Source organism: Mesoplodon mirus (assembly GCF_964341445.2).
Source record: "Mesoplodon mirus genome assembly, chromosome: 6".
Classification (NCBI taxonomy): domain Eukaryota; kingdom Metazoa; phylum Chordata; class Mammalia; order Artiodactyla; family Ziphiidae; genus Mesoplodon; species Mesoplodon mirus.
The window spans coordinates 82,197,524-82,212,041 of record NC_138982.1 but is presented as its reverse complement, the minus strand read 5'-3'; the positions used below and the strand labels follow the sequence as shown (position 1 = coordinate 82,212,041).

Below are 14,518 nucleotides of genomic sequence, written 5' to 3'. Positions count from 1 at the left end.
TCAAGGAATCCTGTATCCAGAGTGTGGTGGTGGCCACACAAATCTACACGTGATAAAATTCCATAAAACTAACACACATGTGCGCGCATGCGCGCGCGCGCACACACACACACACACAGCAGTGCATGTACAATGTTGCAATCTGAATACGGTGGATGGATTGTATCCATATCAGTATGTGATACTGTATAATAGTTATGCAAGATATTACCCTTTGGAAAAATTAGGTGAAGGGTATATGGGAATCTCTATTATTTCTTATAAACTGCATGTAAATACATAATTATCTCAAATAAAAAGCTAAAGGAATGACCCAATATACATCAAGAGCTACAATCATGACCATAACTTTCTGAACTGAAACTTGGCAACTCCAGTTCAGAAATCATCACTTATCTACTCAATACCCATACTAGGCATTGTGCTAGGTGACAGAGATACAGGGTGAAAAAGACAGTCATGGATCCTGTCTTCATGAACTTCCAGATAAAGAAATATGAAAGTGGCTCAGTGTATGAAAAGGATCATCACATCTTCAATCACACATGTGATAAATGGACTCAAATTTCTAATGATAAGAGTAGAGCTAAGTAATTTTTGGAATACTATATGCTCATTAAAATTATTATAAATACTATTTTACAGAATGGAAAATGTTTACAACATTAAGAGAACACTAAGTACAAAATCATATATTCATTAGTATATGATAATTAATGACAACTTGTTTTTATATGAATAAACCTTTTATTGAATTTTAGATAATTAGAAAGAATAAAGAAATGCAAGATAAATGCTTTCTAAACAACATCTGATAGTATCATCTTATCTGTCATGGCATTTTCACTCCTCTTTATAAAAAGTATAGACATTCATTTATTTAAATTTTTACAAAGTCAAGAACCGTCAAACGGAAAAAATAAGTAATGCTAAAGTAAATTCAGCTCTTCATCAATATTGGAATGATTGCAATGGTTAGGTTCTGAGCTTAGCCCTCTTGGAAAAATAGTGTATGCAGCAGCTGTTGGTTTCCATTATTCAAATAAGCCTGAAAACCAGAAGGCCACTTCCTGTGACGACTGTGCTTGCAGGAAAAGAGGGCAAAAGCATAGTGGGAAGAGGGAATGAGAGACTACATCGGGGAAAGAAAAGATGCTCTTATCCAATCCTGGGGTCAGCCTCGTAAATAATTTAGGAAACAAATCTGGGAAGAGATCATTTGTGTTGCTTAAAGTGTGATTAAGGCGAGAGAGTCACCGATACAAGCACGGCCAGATCTACAGAGCACAAATAAGAGTGGGGAGTCTGCAAATTACCTGGTGAACTCCCAAGGCCAGGTAATTAATCGCAAAGAATCTCTTTACAGTGGTGTAAAACGCATCTGGGCAAAGTTGCAACCCTGAGCTGTGACAAGAACAAGGGAGAGCCTCCCAGGAGCATATCTGAAGACATCCCTTTTGTCTCAGTCTTATCTCTTTTGCAAAAATAATCATTTTGAGAAAAACAAAAACAAAGCAACTCCTGCCCTCCCTGTAACAACCCAGTAACCTCGACTTGTCAAACAAGGAGAAAGTTATCTACCGCAGTACAAAGGCATGGGGTGCTGCCCTCATTAAGAGTAACCTGGTGTGACAGCAAGGGAGACCTGGACGGCCCTGCTCTGAGAGGCTGACAGGAATTCCCTTCCACCCGCCTCCCTGATCCTGTGCTGCCCGCTCGAACTAGGTTTTGCCGCCTGCCGGGCTCAACGAACAAGCTCACTGGACGTGGCGTTAATAGTAGGTCTTTTCCTTCCTAGCCCAATGCCTCTCTCGTGTTTGTTTTTAAAAACAACAGTTTTCATTTAAAAAATATTTTCCCAGGAAATAATGAACAGTAACTGTCATGGGCCTATAACAGACCCTAGAAAAACATAGACAGGCAATAATCTGTCAATATAGCAATATTCCAAATATGAAATTCATGGTCCAGGAAGAGATAAATAAATAAATATGAAGGGGCTTCTCCAAGGAGTTTCTAGTTTTCACCCATTCCTTACTGAATACTGTTGGTGTAAAAAGTTTTGATTCTACGATACAAGAGCCAGCCCTGCTAGGACCAGTATTCGCCATTTATGCCATTTCCCCCCCTACATCAAGAGGGGACAGGGAAAGGCAGGATGTACCACAGGGTTGCTCAGTATGTTTCTAAAGACACCTATCTTTTTAAATAATTTCATTATTTAAACTCCATCTGGCACTTTAGTCTCTTGAAAAATTATTACGTTAGACATGAATTAAAAAATAAGCCCATCTGGACTGCAGTTTGGGCTTTAAATGCTATTCTGCTCTTCTACCTTTTTCCTTGGCTTGGCACATGTGTGAGATCCAGCTTTTTGAACAGAATCCTGGGACAGCTGGGGTGGGGGAACAAGTCTTCATGCCGGAGCATCCCAGTTCATTTTACCAATCTTAGAAGCCAGGTCACAGCCCTGCCTCCTTCTTTGTGCTTTTTACTAGGGTCATTGTCAGGAAAGTGTCTTTCCCAACACGCCACCACCCCGCCCCGCCCTGGAATGGGGGCACCCTTTGCTTCTTCTCTGCACACTCCATCTGCTTGTGTCCTAGACCAGGGAGCCAGCCCGACTCTGGGCTGGAACCATGACAGGGACAGCACCAATGCGCTCCAGGCTTGCTTGGCTGATGGTGTAGGAGTGTGTGTACTGAGCCCGGGGCTTCCTGCTGACTGAGCCGTTGCTCCTGGACACGGCCTGCGGTGACGACCCTCTGTTGGCTGTCACTACCAGGGTCTTCTGTGGGGCTGGGGCCAGATGGCTGCCGTTGGCATAGATGGATGGTATGTTGGCGTGGCCCGAGTGGAGGGAGAAGGACTGGCGCAAGTCACTGAAGTGGTCAAGCGACTCTGTGTTTCTGTGCACTTTGGGATTGTTGCTCCAGCAGCGGCTGTTATAGGTATTGGAAGAGGTAAACGTGTTGCTCTCTGAGGAGGACACCTCGGTGTGAAATGCTTTGGCAGAAGAAGGACATTTAGGTGGAAGATCATCCTCCCTGAAAACGAACAAAAATAAAGCTGTCGTTAGGATTTACTTGAGGTTCACCCTACCTACCTGCCCAGGACTCTGTCTTCTCATGTTCAGGTGAATATGTCTGTGAAATTCAAACCCTCAGGACAGACCACACTATCATGAAAGCAAACATGGCAGTCCTGGTGGCCTCGGCTTTGACATTCATTCCCTTTAAGACAATGCTTAGGAAAAATTCTCCCTCAGCTTCTCAGTCCCCAAGAGTAACCAAGAAAGTAATATCAAATCTCTCAAAAACTGTGTCTTCCAATATAACTGAAAAATATATATGTGTGTGTGTATGTATATGTATGTATGTGTGTGTGTGTGTGTGTGTGTGTGTGTATATATTTTTTCTCTAAATAGGAAAATAGTCCATGAAGAAATCCACTGAACTAGCTGTTGTAAAGCTAGGAAACCAAACTACGGGTGTAGGAACTTCAAAAAACTATTAGAATTGGCCTGATGTTATTGTCTTTTGGGGTTTGAGAAATCACTGTGGTATGCTGATGAGAGGTTTTTCTCATTAATCTTACACTGGGATGAAATCTGTCCCTGCATAGGGTCCAAACCCTTAAGAATTATAAGAGGCTAAGAGAAGTCATTAAGTTAATTTAAGATGTTAACTAATTCATTTACCATTTTTTGAGTACCAGGCATTTTACTAGACGTTTCATGTGAGAAAAAGACAGCTCCTCTACCCAAGAAGCCTATGGTCAAATGAGGGTGACAATCAATGCAGGAACATCTGCAAGTCTTAAAGGTTGGACAAGGGCCTAAGTCAACTTATGTGAGGAGGTGATGCCTGGACTAGTCTTAAACCAGATCAAGGAATGTACTGAAGTGATGGATGCAAAGGGAAGGAGTATGGTCCAGGAACAAGGTGGAGGCTACAGGAAAGGCCCTGAGGCATGAGAGAAGACAACAGACTGGAACACAAAGTGATCAGGGAAGTTGTGAGAGATAAAAGCAGGGAAGCAGGGAAGGGTCAGATTCTGAAGGGCTGTGTATGTAATGCTAAGTAGACTGGAGTCATTAAAGCATTTTCAATAAGGATATTGATGCGATGCCATCTAAGACTGAGCCTGAACCCCCATATCTCCACAATACGGCAAGAGTCACCTTTCTTTCAAGATCGTTTGACATTGTTTCCTTAAGATGTTCATATTCTTGACTGAACTATTTTCAACCAAGCCATACTGCTTTGGTCTATCTGTACAGGTGCTGTTCTTTCTTGCTTTATGTTCGCATCATTTATAAATGCCAATATTAAACACATGTCCTAAACTCACTTTTCTACTATGGCAGCCGCCTAACCCCACCCACCCTGAAGCTATGGGAAGAAACGGGGGAATTCTTCACGTGTGTCCTCCTAGTTGGGCACATGCTAGACTACCCTACCCACCTCTCACCTTTCATGATCCAGTAAATAAAGCTGAGAAGTAAGTACCATGAGGAAGAGTGATATAACATACAAGAAACTATCATTTGGCCACTTTAACTACCTTGGTTAAAGTCATAAGATTAGCAAAGAAATCTTAGCTGCCAAAATGAATAGAAATACAGACATTGGCTATGCCAATGTCAGGATAAATTATCTGACATACAAACCTTATTTCATTAGGAATTTCTTCTTCCTCCTCCTCTTTATTTTTGCTTCTCCAGTAAAAGAATGCCCCTAAAATTAGTGCAATGCAAAAAATGATAATAACTGCACCGGTGCCAATGGCTCCAGCTATTACTCCAATGCTCCTGGGCTGGGCTGCAAAATATATTTAAGGTATATTTAAAGAAAAAAAAGGAGAGAGAGAGAGAAAGAGAAATAGAATATGCTCACACGACTTCATAAACATAAAAGGCTACCAAAGAATCTTCTTAAAATGTACAAAATTGCCTACAGTATTGTATCCATTTAAAGTTAAACCTCACTTAATTTTCTGTATCCCCAGTGGCTAGGACTAACACACAACAGGCTCACAAACATTTATTGAATGAATGAGCAATTCGTTCAATAAACGAACAGCTGTAGGAGAGCCACAACCAGGGCAGAGCAGGAAAAAGACCATACCTGACTACTTGCCTGACCTGCCCCAAATGAACCTGGCAAGCAGTAGGATAACCTGTTACCTCATCACAGCCAGATCATTCCCTTTTGCAACTGGAATTCAAACAACCCAGAATTCTCAATTAAAGAGAAAATTTCTGCACTGCTTATGTATGACCTGGGCACCCAACATTTAAGCAGATATAAGGGATTAGGAAAAAATACAAGAAGGTCTTGCCATGACCGTAAGATCATTACAAATTTTTAATATGTCTATAGCACTATATAATCAGAACTGATCTGACTAATGATCCTGAGAAGACATTTTATCATAAAGAAGAAGTCGTATTGCTGAGGCTGAGAAGTATACTAACACATCTATTAAATATCTTCAGTAATGATTAAAATCAAAAGAATTTCTATTTAATCTTCAAACAACCTCTAAACAAGCAGAACTTTTCATTCCCTAGTTTAACAAAGATCTTGGCATTCAGACCCAGAGTGGACATCAGAATTTTACATACTTACGAGAAATAACCTGGAGATCCAAAAGACAGGTGCTGGTCCCAATGGCATTAGAAGCCACGCACTGGTACAAACCTGATGACAGGGCACTGATGTTCCGGATGGTGACTGTTCCCTGGACCTGGTCTGTCACAAAAGTAACAGTCAAGTGAGGATTTAGGTAAGAAAACCAAAGAAATCAGCAGAAGACTATAAAAAGAGATAAACAGTGAAGAGCTATCAATACCTTTTTTTGGAGAGATTTTTTTGGTTCACGAAGGTTAAAGACTAAAATAATAACATACGTTAAAGACCCGGAGCTATAGAGGACTGTCCTAAATAAGGGCAGTCTTAGAACTTAATCTGCAGATTAGTGTGAGGTCCTAAAGGTGAGCAGCCTTCCCTGAGGAAATGTTGGCTAATGCCTATTTTAGAGAATTTATGATCAGAAACACCAAATTTTAATTCTGAGGAAATGCAATAACATACAAAGTTCAACTCATTATAATAATGTCTGCTTCATACTTGACGGAAAACATATCCTCTCTGTGCTCAAGGGTGTAGACTGTTACTCCCTTCCAACAACTATGAGAACCGTTTGTGTAAGTCCAGCTCCTCCAAGAAGTGGACACCAAGACAAGCAGGAGGTTTACTGGAGGAAATGGCAGTAAGGGAAATGGAGAGGAACCTGGAGGAAGCAAGGAGAGGCTCAGACTGCAACACAGCCTTAAGGAAGTTTCCACCAGGCTGATGGGGAGTCCTTGAGCCGAGGTCACCTGTTAAAGGCGTCTTAGACCTTGCAGGAACGGGCCTGCATTAGCAGCCCCACTGTGCCCAGTGACTGGCTGGGAGCTGCCCAGGCGAAGCATGGCCTGGGTGCGAAGCAGTGGTGGATGCTGCGGGAAGCCACTGGGGCTGTCAGTCAATTACGTTCTCACAGCAGGAGATCTGAGCCATGCATTTCCCAAGTGACCACACTGCTATTACCAAGAAATATTGCAGTGGTTCACATTTTAGTAACTTATCAACATTAGGATAGTTGATTTATTCCTTACAAACAAAACGCAAATGACTTACAGTGATAATAAAACCCTAAGTTAATAGTTATTAGTACGTGCCAAGCACTGGCTAAGCTTTTACACATATGATCTCAATCTTTACACTAATTCTTAGCAGTATTGTTATCATCAATCCCATTGAACAGATAAGGAAACCGAGGCTTTAGATGAGTGATAAGATTACACAGCTGGGCAACAGGAGCTGAACGGAGGGCTGTCCTACCTCTAAGCTCAGGCTGCACTGTGGTCTCCCTCAGGAGACCACTCAGCCACTCACCGCTCAAAAAAAGCAGCAAGTCAGGAAAAGCCTCCTGGTGGCACACTGCTGGCACAAAGTCCACATACTCGTAGGGCAACACCTGGAGCTATCTCTAGCCTGTGCTGACAACTTTCACATGAAACTAAGATTTAGTCACCTAGTTTCTTCCGGCAACCTTCATTTCTATTTAGATCAAAGGCAGAAGCAGAGTCATTTAACAAATAAATATTTATTGAGCACCTTTCTGTGTGCTGGATAATTTTTGAGGATGGTTATATCATGATGAACAAGACACACCCAGCCCTGTACCTTAAAGAGACAAGTAGGTGAGAAATCACAATAAGTGGGGTAAGTGTCATCACTAGAGGATACAGAGTGCTTAAGAGGGGCATCTAGTGAGGATGAGCAAATTCTGAAAGACCCCCAGACAGCAACCGCCCTCAGGGTTATCTCCCTGCCTTCTAACATAATATAGTGGGTAGTGTTAACAAATGACTCACCAAACACACCCTGAAATTAACTTCAATATACAGGCCAGGGAAGAGAGGGTTGGGTTGTTTTTTTTTTTTTTTTGCTTTTGTTTTTGTTTTTTAATGGGAGCATTTAAATGGTCGAACCCATACTATATGGATATCTTACTTACTATATAGATATCTTACTATATGGATATCTTACTATATGGATATCTTACTGACTTATACTTATGTCTTACTTGGACATTTGAATTGTACTGTACACACCCAAGTCAATATACTTGGTGGTTATTTGGTTCACACTTGTGTGTTATTTCCTTTTCCTTAAAAACAAACAACTCTGATGGCTACCAATGTATGAGGTTTTTCAGTGAATTCACTCAGATAATTGGGTCTGTCTGGAGGGAAATTGTTTTCTCCTCCTCTGTGTTCTATCTGATTTCCCGGGCTCTCCTTAACCATCCCTCCTATGTGCTCCCCAGCACCCTGTAATCCCTAGTGCTGGAACTTACCCCATTATTATAATTTCTTGCCTACTTGCCTCATTAAGATAAGGGACTCTGTTTGTCTTGTTCATCACTGAATCATCATCCTCAGAAATTACCCAGCACACAGAAAGGTGCTCAATAAATAAATAAATGGGCTATCTTCTTGCGTGTCTATTGTGTACCGCCATACACTGCACTAAGAGCTTTACATGTCTCATTTAATCTTACAAACCTTAAGTTTTATATTCCCTACTTTTCAAAGATGAAAAAGCTCAGAGAAGCTATGCAATTGGTCCAAGATCACACAGTACGCAAGTAGCAGCACAAAAAATCAGGTCCGTCATGTCCAAAGCTCATAACCACCATACACACACCTGACTTTCTTGTAAGGTATTTAAAACCACAATATTCTGTGAGATGCATCTGTAGGATATTTCCTAACCTTGCAATCAATGTCCCAATGCTGTGAGTATTAAACTAAGCCGTCTGTCTAACCCCACCTTCAATATGTTAGCAAATGTCATCATGCAAGAAAACCATAATCTCTGGGCAACTAACCCCACAATTTCACACACTGTGTTGTTGTTTTCCTAAATCCTGAAATTCTAGAAATTTGATCAGCTCACACCAAACCAGTGATTTTGTTGACACTTCCATAGAGAGAATTTGGTAAATTTTTAACAGCTGATCTAAGCAGCATTCTGGCACACAGAAAGAGGTAAACTGTAAAGATGCTAAAATAAAATAAAATGACAACTTCAAAAAAAAGGTGAAGTCACTGTTCCTTCCTCCTCAGTGAGGCTGACACACCACGCCGGAGTGAACTCAGAACATAATCAGAGAATGGGACAGACACATGAGTAAGACAGGTCTAACCAGAAGCAGAAGAGGGCTGTTGAGGTAGTCGAGGCAACAACGCACCTCTGCAGCCAGCACCTGACTGCCCCCTGCCACGGGCACAGGGCCCTTTCTGAAACGAAATGGGCTGATTCCTCAATCTGTCACTTCACTTGGCCTGCTCTGGAGCAGAGTCATTTGTTGAAATGAAGTTAGAGAATAAATATTCTTTAGATCTTCTTTCTTTTAAAGAATAGGGGAAGTTCAGCAGTGTGGATCTGCAGTTTGGAAAGCAACAAATTGCATCACACCCCAGTTCACAGCAATACTGTATCCCACACAAGCTGTGTATCTGGACCAGAAGCCCTACAGAATTTAGAGAGAAATAAATATAAGTGCACATTTCCACTTCCATCCTTTCTCCTTAGCTCCAGAACCACTTCTCTGCTGCCTAGTAGACAGTGCACTGGCTAAGGGCATGTGTTCTAGACTCAGGCAGCCTGGCGTGGAACCTGCTCTACCACCTGCTAGCCAGGTGGTCAGGAATGTGCTACCTCTTCTGCATCTATGTTTTTGATTCCTCGTGTGTGACATGGAACTGCCAACATGCTTCTACATCACAGGCTACTGTGAGGACTGAGTGAGATAATGCACAGTGCCTGGCAAGGCTTCCACGTTGGAATTCCCTCTTGGCATCGCTTGGGAAATTTATATCTTTTTCTGATTCATAAGAAAAATCAAGAAATTGGGAAAATGTTGAATGTCTCCAAATCCCAATAAATATTAATACTCAGGATTTGAGCTTGAGAGATCAGACTTCCAAAATCAAATTATTCTATATTTCATATGATTTATGCATTTTTAAAATAATAATGCATGATCATAATAATAAACAGTGAGTCATTTCTTATATAAAAATTTCAGAAGTATTCTGTAGAAAAAAATAATGAATACATGGTTTATTGTTATTTGAACCAATATATTATGACATACTATATATTTCAAAAATATGTAAAAAATTATCTCAACCAGATATATTTGATGATAAAAAATAGTAAAAATGGGAACATTAACACAAAATAAATGCCAAAATAAAACCTATTTAAAAATTCAAAGATAGTATCACAAATACTTAATATTTAAACTCTGTCAGTCTAAAAGAAAATTTAAAAACACTATACAGCATTATGTATCCAACAGTCTTGATCTTTGTTTCATGCCAAATTTTCCAGACATAGAAAGAAAATTTTATTTCCTTTCTGTGTTGATGTTGGTTGAATTAGGATGGAGATGGACAGGGGAGACAGAGAGAACCTGTCCCCACTAAGAGAACATCCTAAGCACCTCTGACGCAGACGTGAAGACACACGCTGCTTCATATTAGTTCATCTCCTTTATGTAACAGTAAAAATACTCTGCCTTTTTGCCCTGATTTTCATTTTGTCACTGAAATAGGTATTACTTTTGTCAATTCAGATTTTAAATCCATTTCTGATTTCATGTCAGTGTATTCTACAGCAATATTCCCATCTACTTCTCTTTGCATTTCTGCTATTATTTTCAAAGAACTGTAATCTACGGCAAATACTCAAACACTAGAAAACACCAGTGGACATTACTGGGCAATATTTGAATAATGCAAGATTTATATCTCCTTGGTATTAATAACACTGCATAGAATCACATCAAAATACTACGCTAAGGATTTATTTTACTTCTAAAATCTGTTATTTATTGGAATACCACTCATGGCATTTGTATAAAATATAATGGCTCATCACTGGCAACAGGCGGGTCAGGAACACACACTTACAACATGGCAACAGCTACAATTAAGACTAACTGATTAGCTTGTGACTACTTTTCTCCTACATATTTCGGTCTAGGTTCCCAGAAATGCTGACTCTGAGCAGTCTTGCTTTTAACTTGATATCAGTAGATTCTTTCAGATCAAGATGTCTCTATGTTGATTGTTAAGATTTAATTATCAAAGGAGAATGGTGCTTAGTGCTCAAGAAACATCACCTGTTACCATTATCATTATTTCAGTCCCCATCTAGAGGTCTCAGAGGACCACTACCTCACTGCTTCCCTCAAGCAAAACTCTAAGTATATCTTCCCTGAGTTAATAGTTACTGTTCATTCAATAGCTTAAGACAGAAATCTCAGTTAACTTTGACTCTTCTCTGAGTCCCAGTGTATCATCAAGCTCCATGTCTTGTTGATTTCTGGCTTCCATCTTTCTCGAATCCCACCCTGCCTCTATCCATTCTCCATCCTTATCAGCAGGTCCTTAGTTCAGGCCTTCTTCATTTCTTGATGGAGCTATTATCAAAGCCTCCTATCTGTGACCTGGCTGCCAATCTCTCATCCTGATTGCTGAGGCTGTTTCTAAAATGCAGATCTAGATATCTTCTCTGGCTTTATAAAAAGGCCAGTCAATATCCACAGTCTCAAGGACAGCATCCAAATTCTTTGAAAGCTATACAATGACTCCCACAATCTGGACCTGAACTTGCCAACCTCCTCTCTGGTCAAACCTTCATGAATCTTTATGTCAGATCATGAATCTTTATTCACGATCAAAGGTCAAACCTTCGTGAATCTTTATTCATAATTCTTCTCACTTTAAAATGTCAAAATTTTTAGTGTGTGTGGGGTCAAGATGGTGGAGTAGGAGGACTGGGCTCATCTCCCTCATGAATACATCAAAGCTACAACTATATAGAGAACAAATCTCACTGAAATCAACCTGGGGACCAGCAGGATGGCTCTTCTACAACCAAGGCTGTAAAGAAAGATCCACACAGAGTCTGGTAGTAAGGGAGGAGAAGCGATCTGGTTGGGACCCCCACCTCTAGAGGGGGACACAGAAGAGGAGGGGATATCACAGGCTCGAGGATGCTCCCTGGGGAGCGAGGGGTCTGAACCACATATTAGGCAGCCCAGCCCTGGGGTCCAGCACTAGGAAGACAAGCCCCCTTGGTGGTCTGAAAACTAACGTGGCTTACTGGAGGGCTGTAAGAAACCAAGACTACACTCTTGAAGAGTACATGCACAGACCTACTTGCTGCCAGTCTCAGCACAGAAGCAGCAGACTGGAAACTGTGTGGAGCTCTGGCCAGCCTGCCAGGACCACCCTGGCATGCCCCCATCTGGCAATGGCAACCTGCTCCAGCCCCTCTTGTTCCAAAGCTGCTCTCCACTAAGGTGGAGGCTGCTGTTGCCAACAAGTGTGCACACACTTTGAGAGAAGAGAACTTGGTCTGACCCCGGCCCTGCCTCTGACCAGGGCAAAGGCAGCCATGGCCAGTGCATGCTTTGGTGCACACACTCAGAAGGGTGAAAGGCTAGCTCCAGGGCAGAAACAGCCATCCCCTGAGCACGTGTCCCTGCACATACTGGGGAGGGAGCCAGCCCAGTAGTGTGGAACCAACCCCTCTGGCCCCGACCTAGCCTCTAACCCAGGTGCACACACTGGAGAAAAAGTGAAAGCAGCATAGAAGTGCAGCCCCAAACCCTCAGGTCCTGGCCATACCCCAAACCAAGGTTGAGAATGCCATCACACCTGGGAGAAATCCAATTCCCTCAGAGGTCCTGCTCCAACCCCTATGTCCCCAATCCCACCTCCTGATAGGGTGCTGATGGCCACTGAGCACAGGAGAAGCTCCAACTCACACCTGGCTCCAGCTCTAGGCCCTCCATCTCCATCCCTACCACCCATCAAGGTGGTAGCTGCCAGCACACCCCAGGTGAAGACACAGCCCATGCTCATTTCAGATCCAGTTCTCCCACCAAAGCCACTGGGCACATGAAGACTGCATAGGGACATTCCCACACAAGGACACACCTTCAAGACTGGGAAAGGTAACTGTTTCACCTAATTTCACAGAGTCAGAGAAAGTTAAACAAAATAAGAAGAGGAAGGAATATGTTTCAAGCAAAAAACAAAAACAAAAACAAAAAACCTTGACAAAACCCTAATAAAACAGAGATAAGTAATTTACCTGATAAACAGTTCAAAGCAATGGTAATGAGAATGACAACTGAACTTGAGAAAAGAATATATGAACACAGTGAGAACTTTAATAGAGAACTAGAAAACATAAAAAAGAACCAGACACAGCAGAAAAATATAGTAAGTGAAATGAAAAATACAGTAGAGGGAATTAAGAGCAGATAAAGTGATACAGAAGAATGCACAAGTGATCTGAAAGACAGAATAATGGAAATCACCCAGTCAGAACAGCAAAAAGAAAAACAGATTTAAAAAGTGAGAATAGTTTAAAGGACCTCGAGGACAACATAAGTGTACTAACATTTGCATTATAGGATTCCTAGAAGGAGAAGACAGAGAGAGAGAAAGAAGTAGAAAATGTATTTGATGAAATTATGGTTGAAAACTTCCTGAACATGAAAAAGGAAACAGATATACAGGTCCAAGAAGCACAGAGAGTCCCAAACAAGATGAACCCAAAGAGACTCACACCAAGGACAAAAATGGCAAAAGTTAAAGATAAAGAGAGAATTTTAGAAGCAGCAAGAGAAAAACCAAGAGTCACATACAAGGGAACCAATATAAAGCTATCAGCTGATTTTTCTGCAGAAACTTTGCAGGCCAGAAGGGAGTGGCATGATATATTCAAAGTGCTGAAAGGGAGAAAACCTACAACCTAGGACACTCTACCCTGCAAGATTATCATTTACAATTGAAGGAGAGATACAAAGCTCCTAAAACAAGCAAAAACTGAGAGATCATCAATACTAAGCTGACCTTACAAGAAGCATTAGAGGGTCTTCTTTAAGTAAAAAAGGCTACAACAAGAAATAAGAAATTATAGGAAGGGAAAAATCCCACTGGTGAAAGCAAATATATAGGAAAGGCTCAGAATCAACCAGTTAAGCAAATGAGCACAAAGGTTATGAGACAAAAATTGTAAAGTCAACTTTAACTACAATAAACAGTTAAGGGATTGACACAAAGATATAAAATATGACATCAAAAACAGAAAATGTGGGGGAGAGGAATAAAAATGTAGTACTTTTAGAATGTGCTTAAACTTAAGTGACTATCAGTTTAAAACAAGCAAATATAATTATAGGTCAACATATATGAACTCCACGGTAAGAGAAAATCAAAAACCTACAATAGGTACACAAAAACTACAGAGAAAGAAACACAAACATAACACTAAAGAAAATCACCAAACCACAAGGGAAGAGACTAAAAGAAGAAGAAAAGAACAGGGAAGAACTACAAAAACAACCAGAAAACAAGTAATAAAATGGCAATAAGTACTTACCTATCAATAAGCACTTTAAATGTCAATGGACTAAATGCTCCAGTCAAAAGACATAGGGTGGCTAATGAGATAAAACAAACAAGACCCATCTATATGCTGCCTACAAGAGACTCACAGTGCTAAAACCCACATAGACTAAAAGTGGGAGAATGGAAAAAGATATTCCATGCAAATGGAAACAATAAGAAAGCTGGGGTAGCAACACTCATATCAGACAAAGTAGACTTTAAAATAAAGTCTATAAAAAAAGACAAAAAGGTCATTATATAATGGTAAAGGGATCAATACAAGAGGAGGATGTAGAATTCATTAACATATATGCACATAATATAGGAACACCAAAATATATAAAGCAAATGTTAATAGATATAAAGGAAGAAGTTGACAATAATACAATAATAGTAAGGGACATTAACACCTCACTTACATCAATGGATAGATCATCCAGACAGAATATCAATAAAGAAAACAGTGGCCTTAAATGACACAGT

At 40.7% G+C, this 14,518-nt stretch overlaps 1 protein-coding gene across 1 annotated transcript in view; it reads right to left on the bottom strand.

Moving 5' to 3' along the window:
• Positions 1–802: 802 nt before the first annotated feature.
• Positions 803–14,518, bottom strand: part of IGSF11 (immunoglobulin superfamily member 11) — a 150,834-nt gene continuing 137,118 nt past the window's right edge. The window contains exons 5-7 of the mRNA XM_082625705.1: positions 5,634–5,756; positions 4,673–4,823; positions 803–3,047 (exon numbers count right to left, since the gene is read on the bottom strand). Of these exons, the coding sequence (XP_082481831.1) occupies positions 2,603–3,047; positions 4,673–4,823; positions 5,634–5,756 (719 nt within the window). The 3' untranslated portion in view covers positions 803–2,602. The remainder of the gene's footprint in view (positions 3,048–4,672; positions 4,824–5,633; positions 5,757–14,518) is intronic.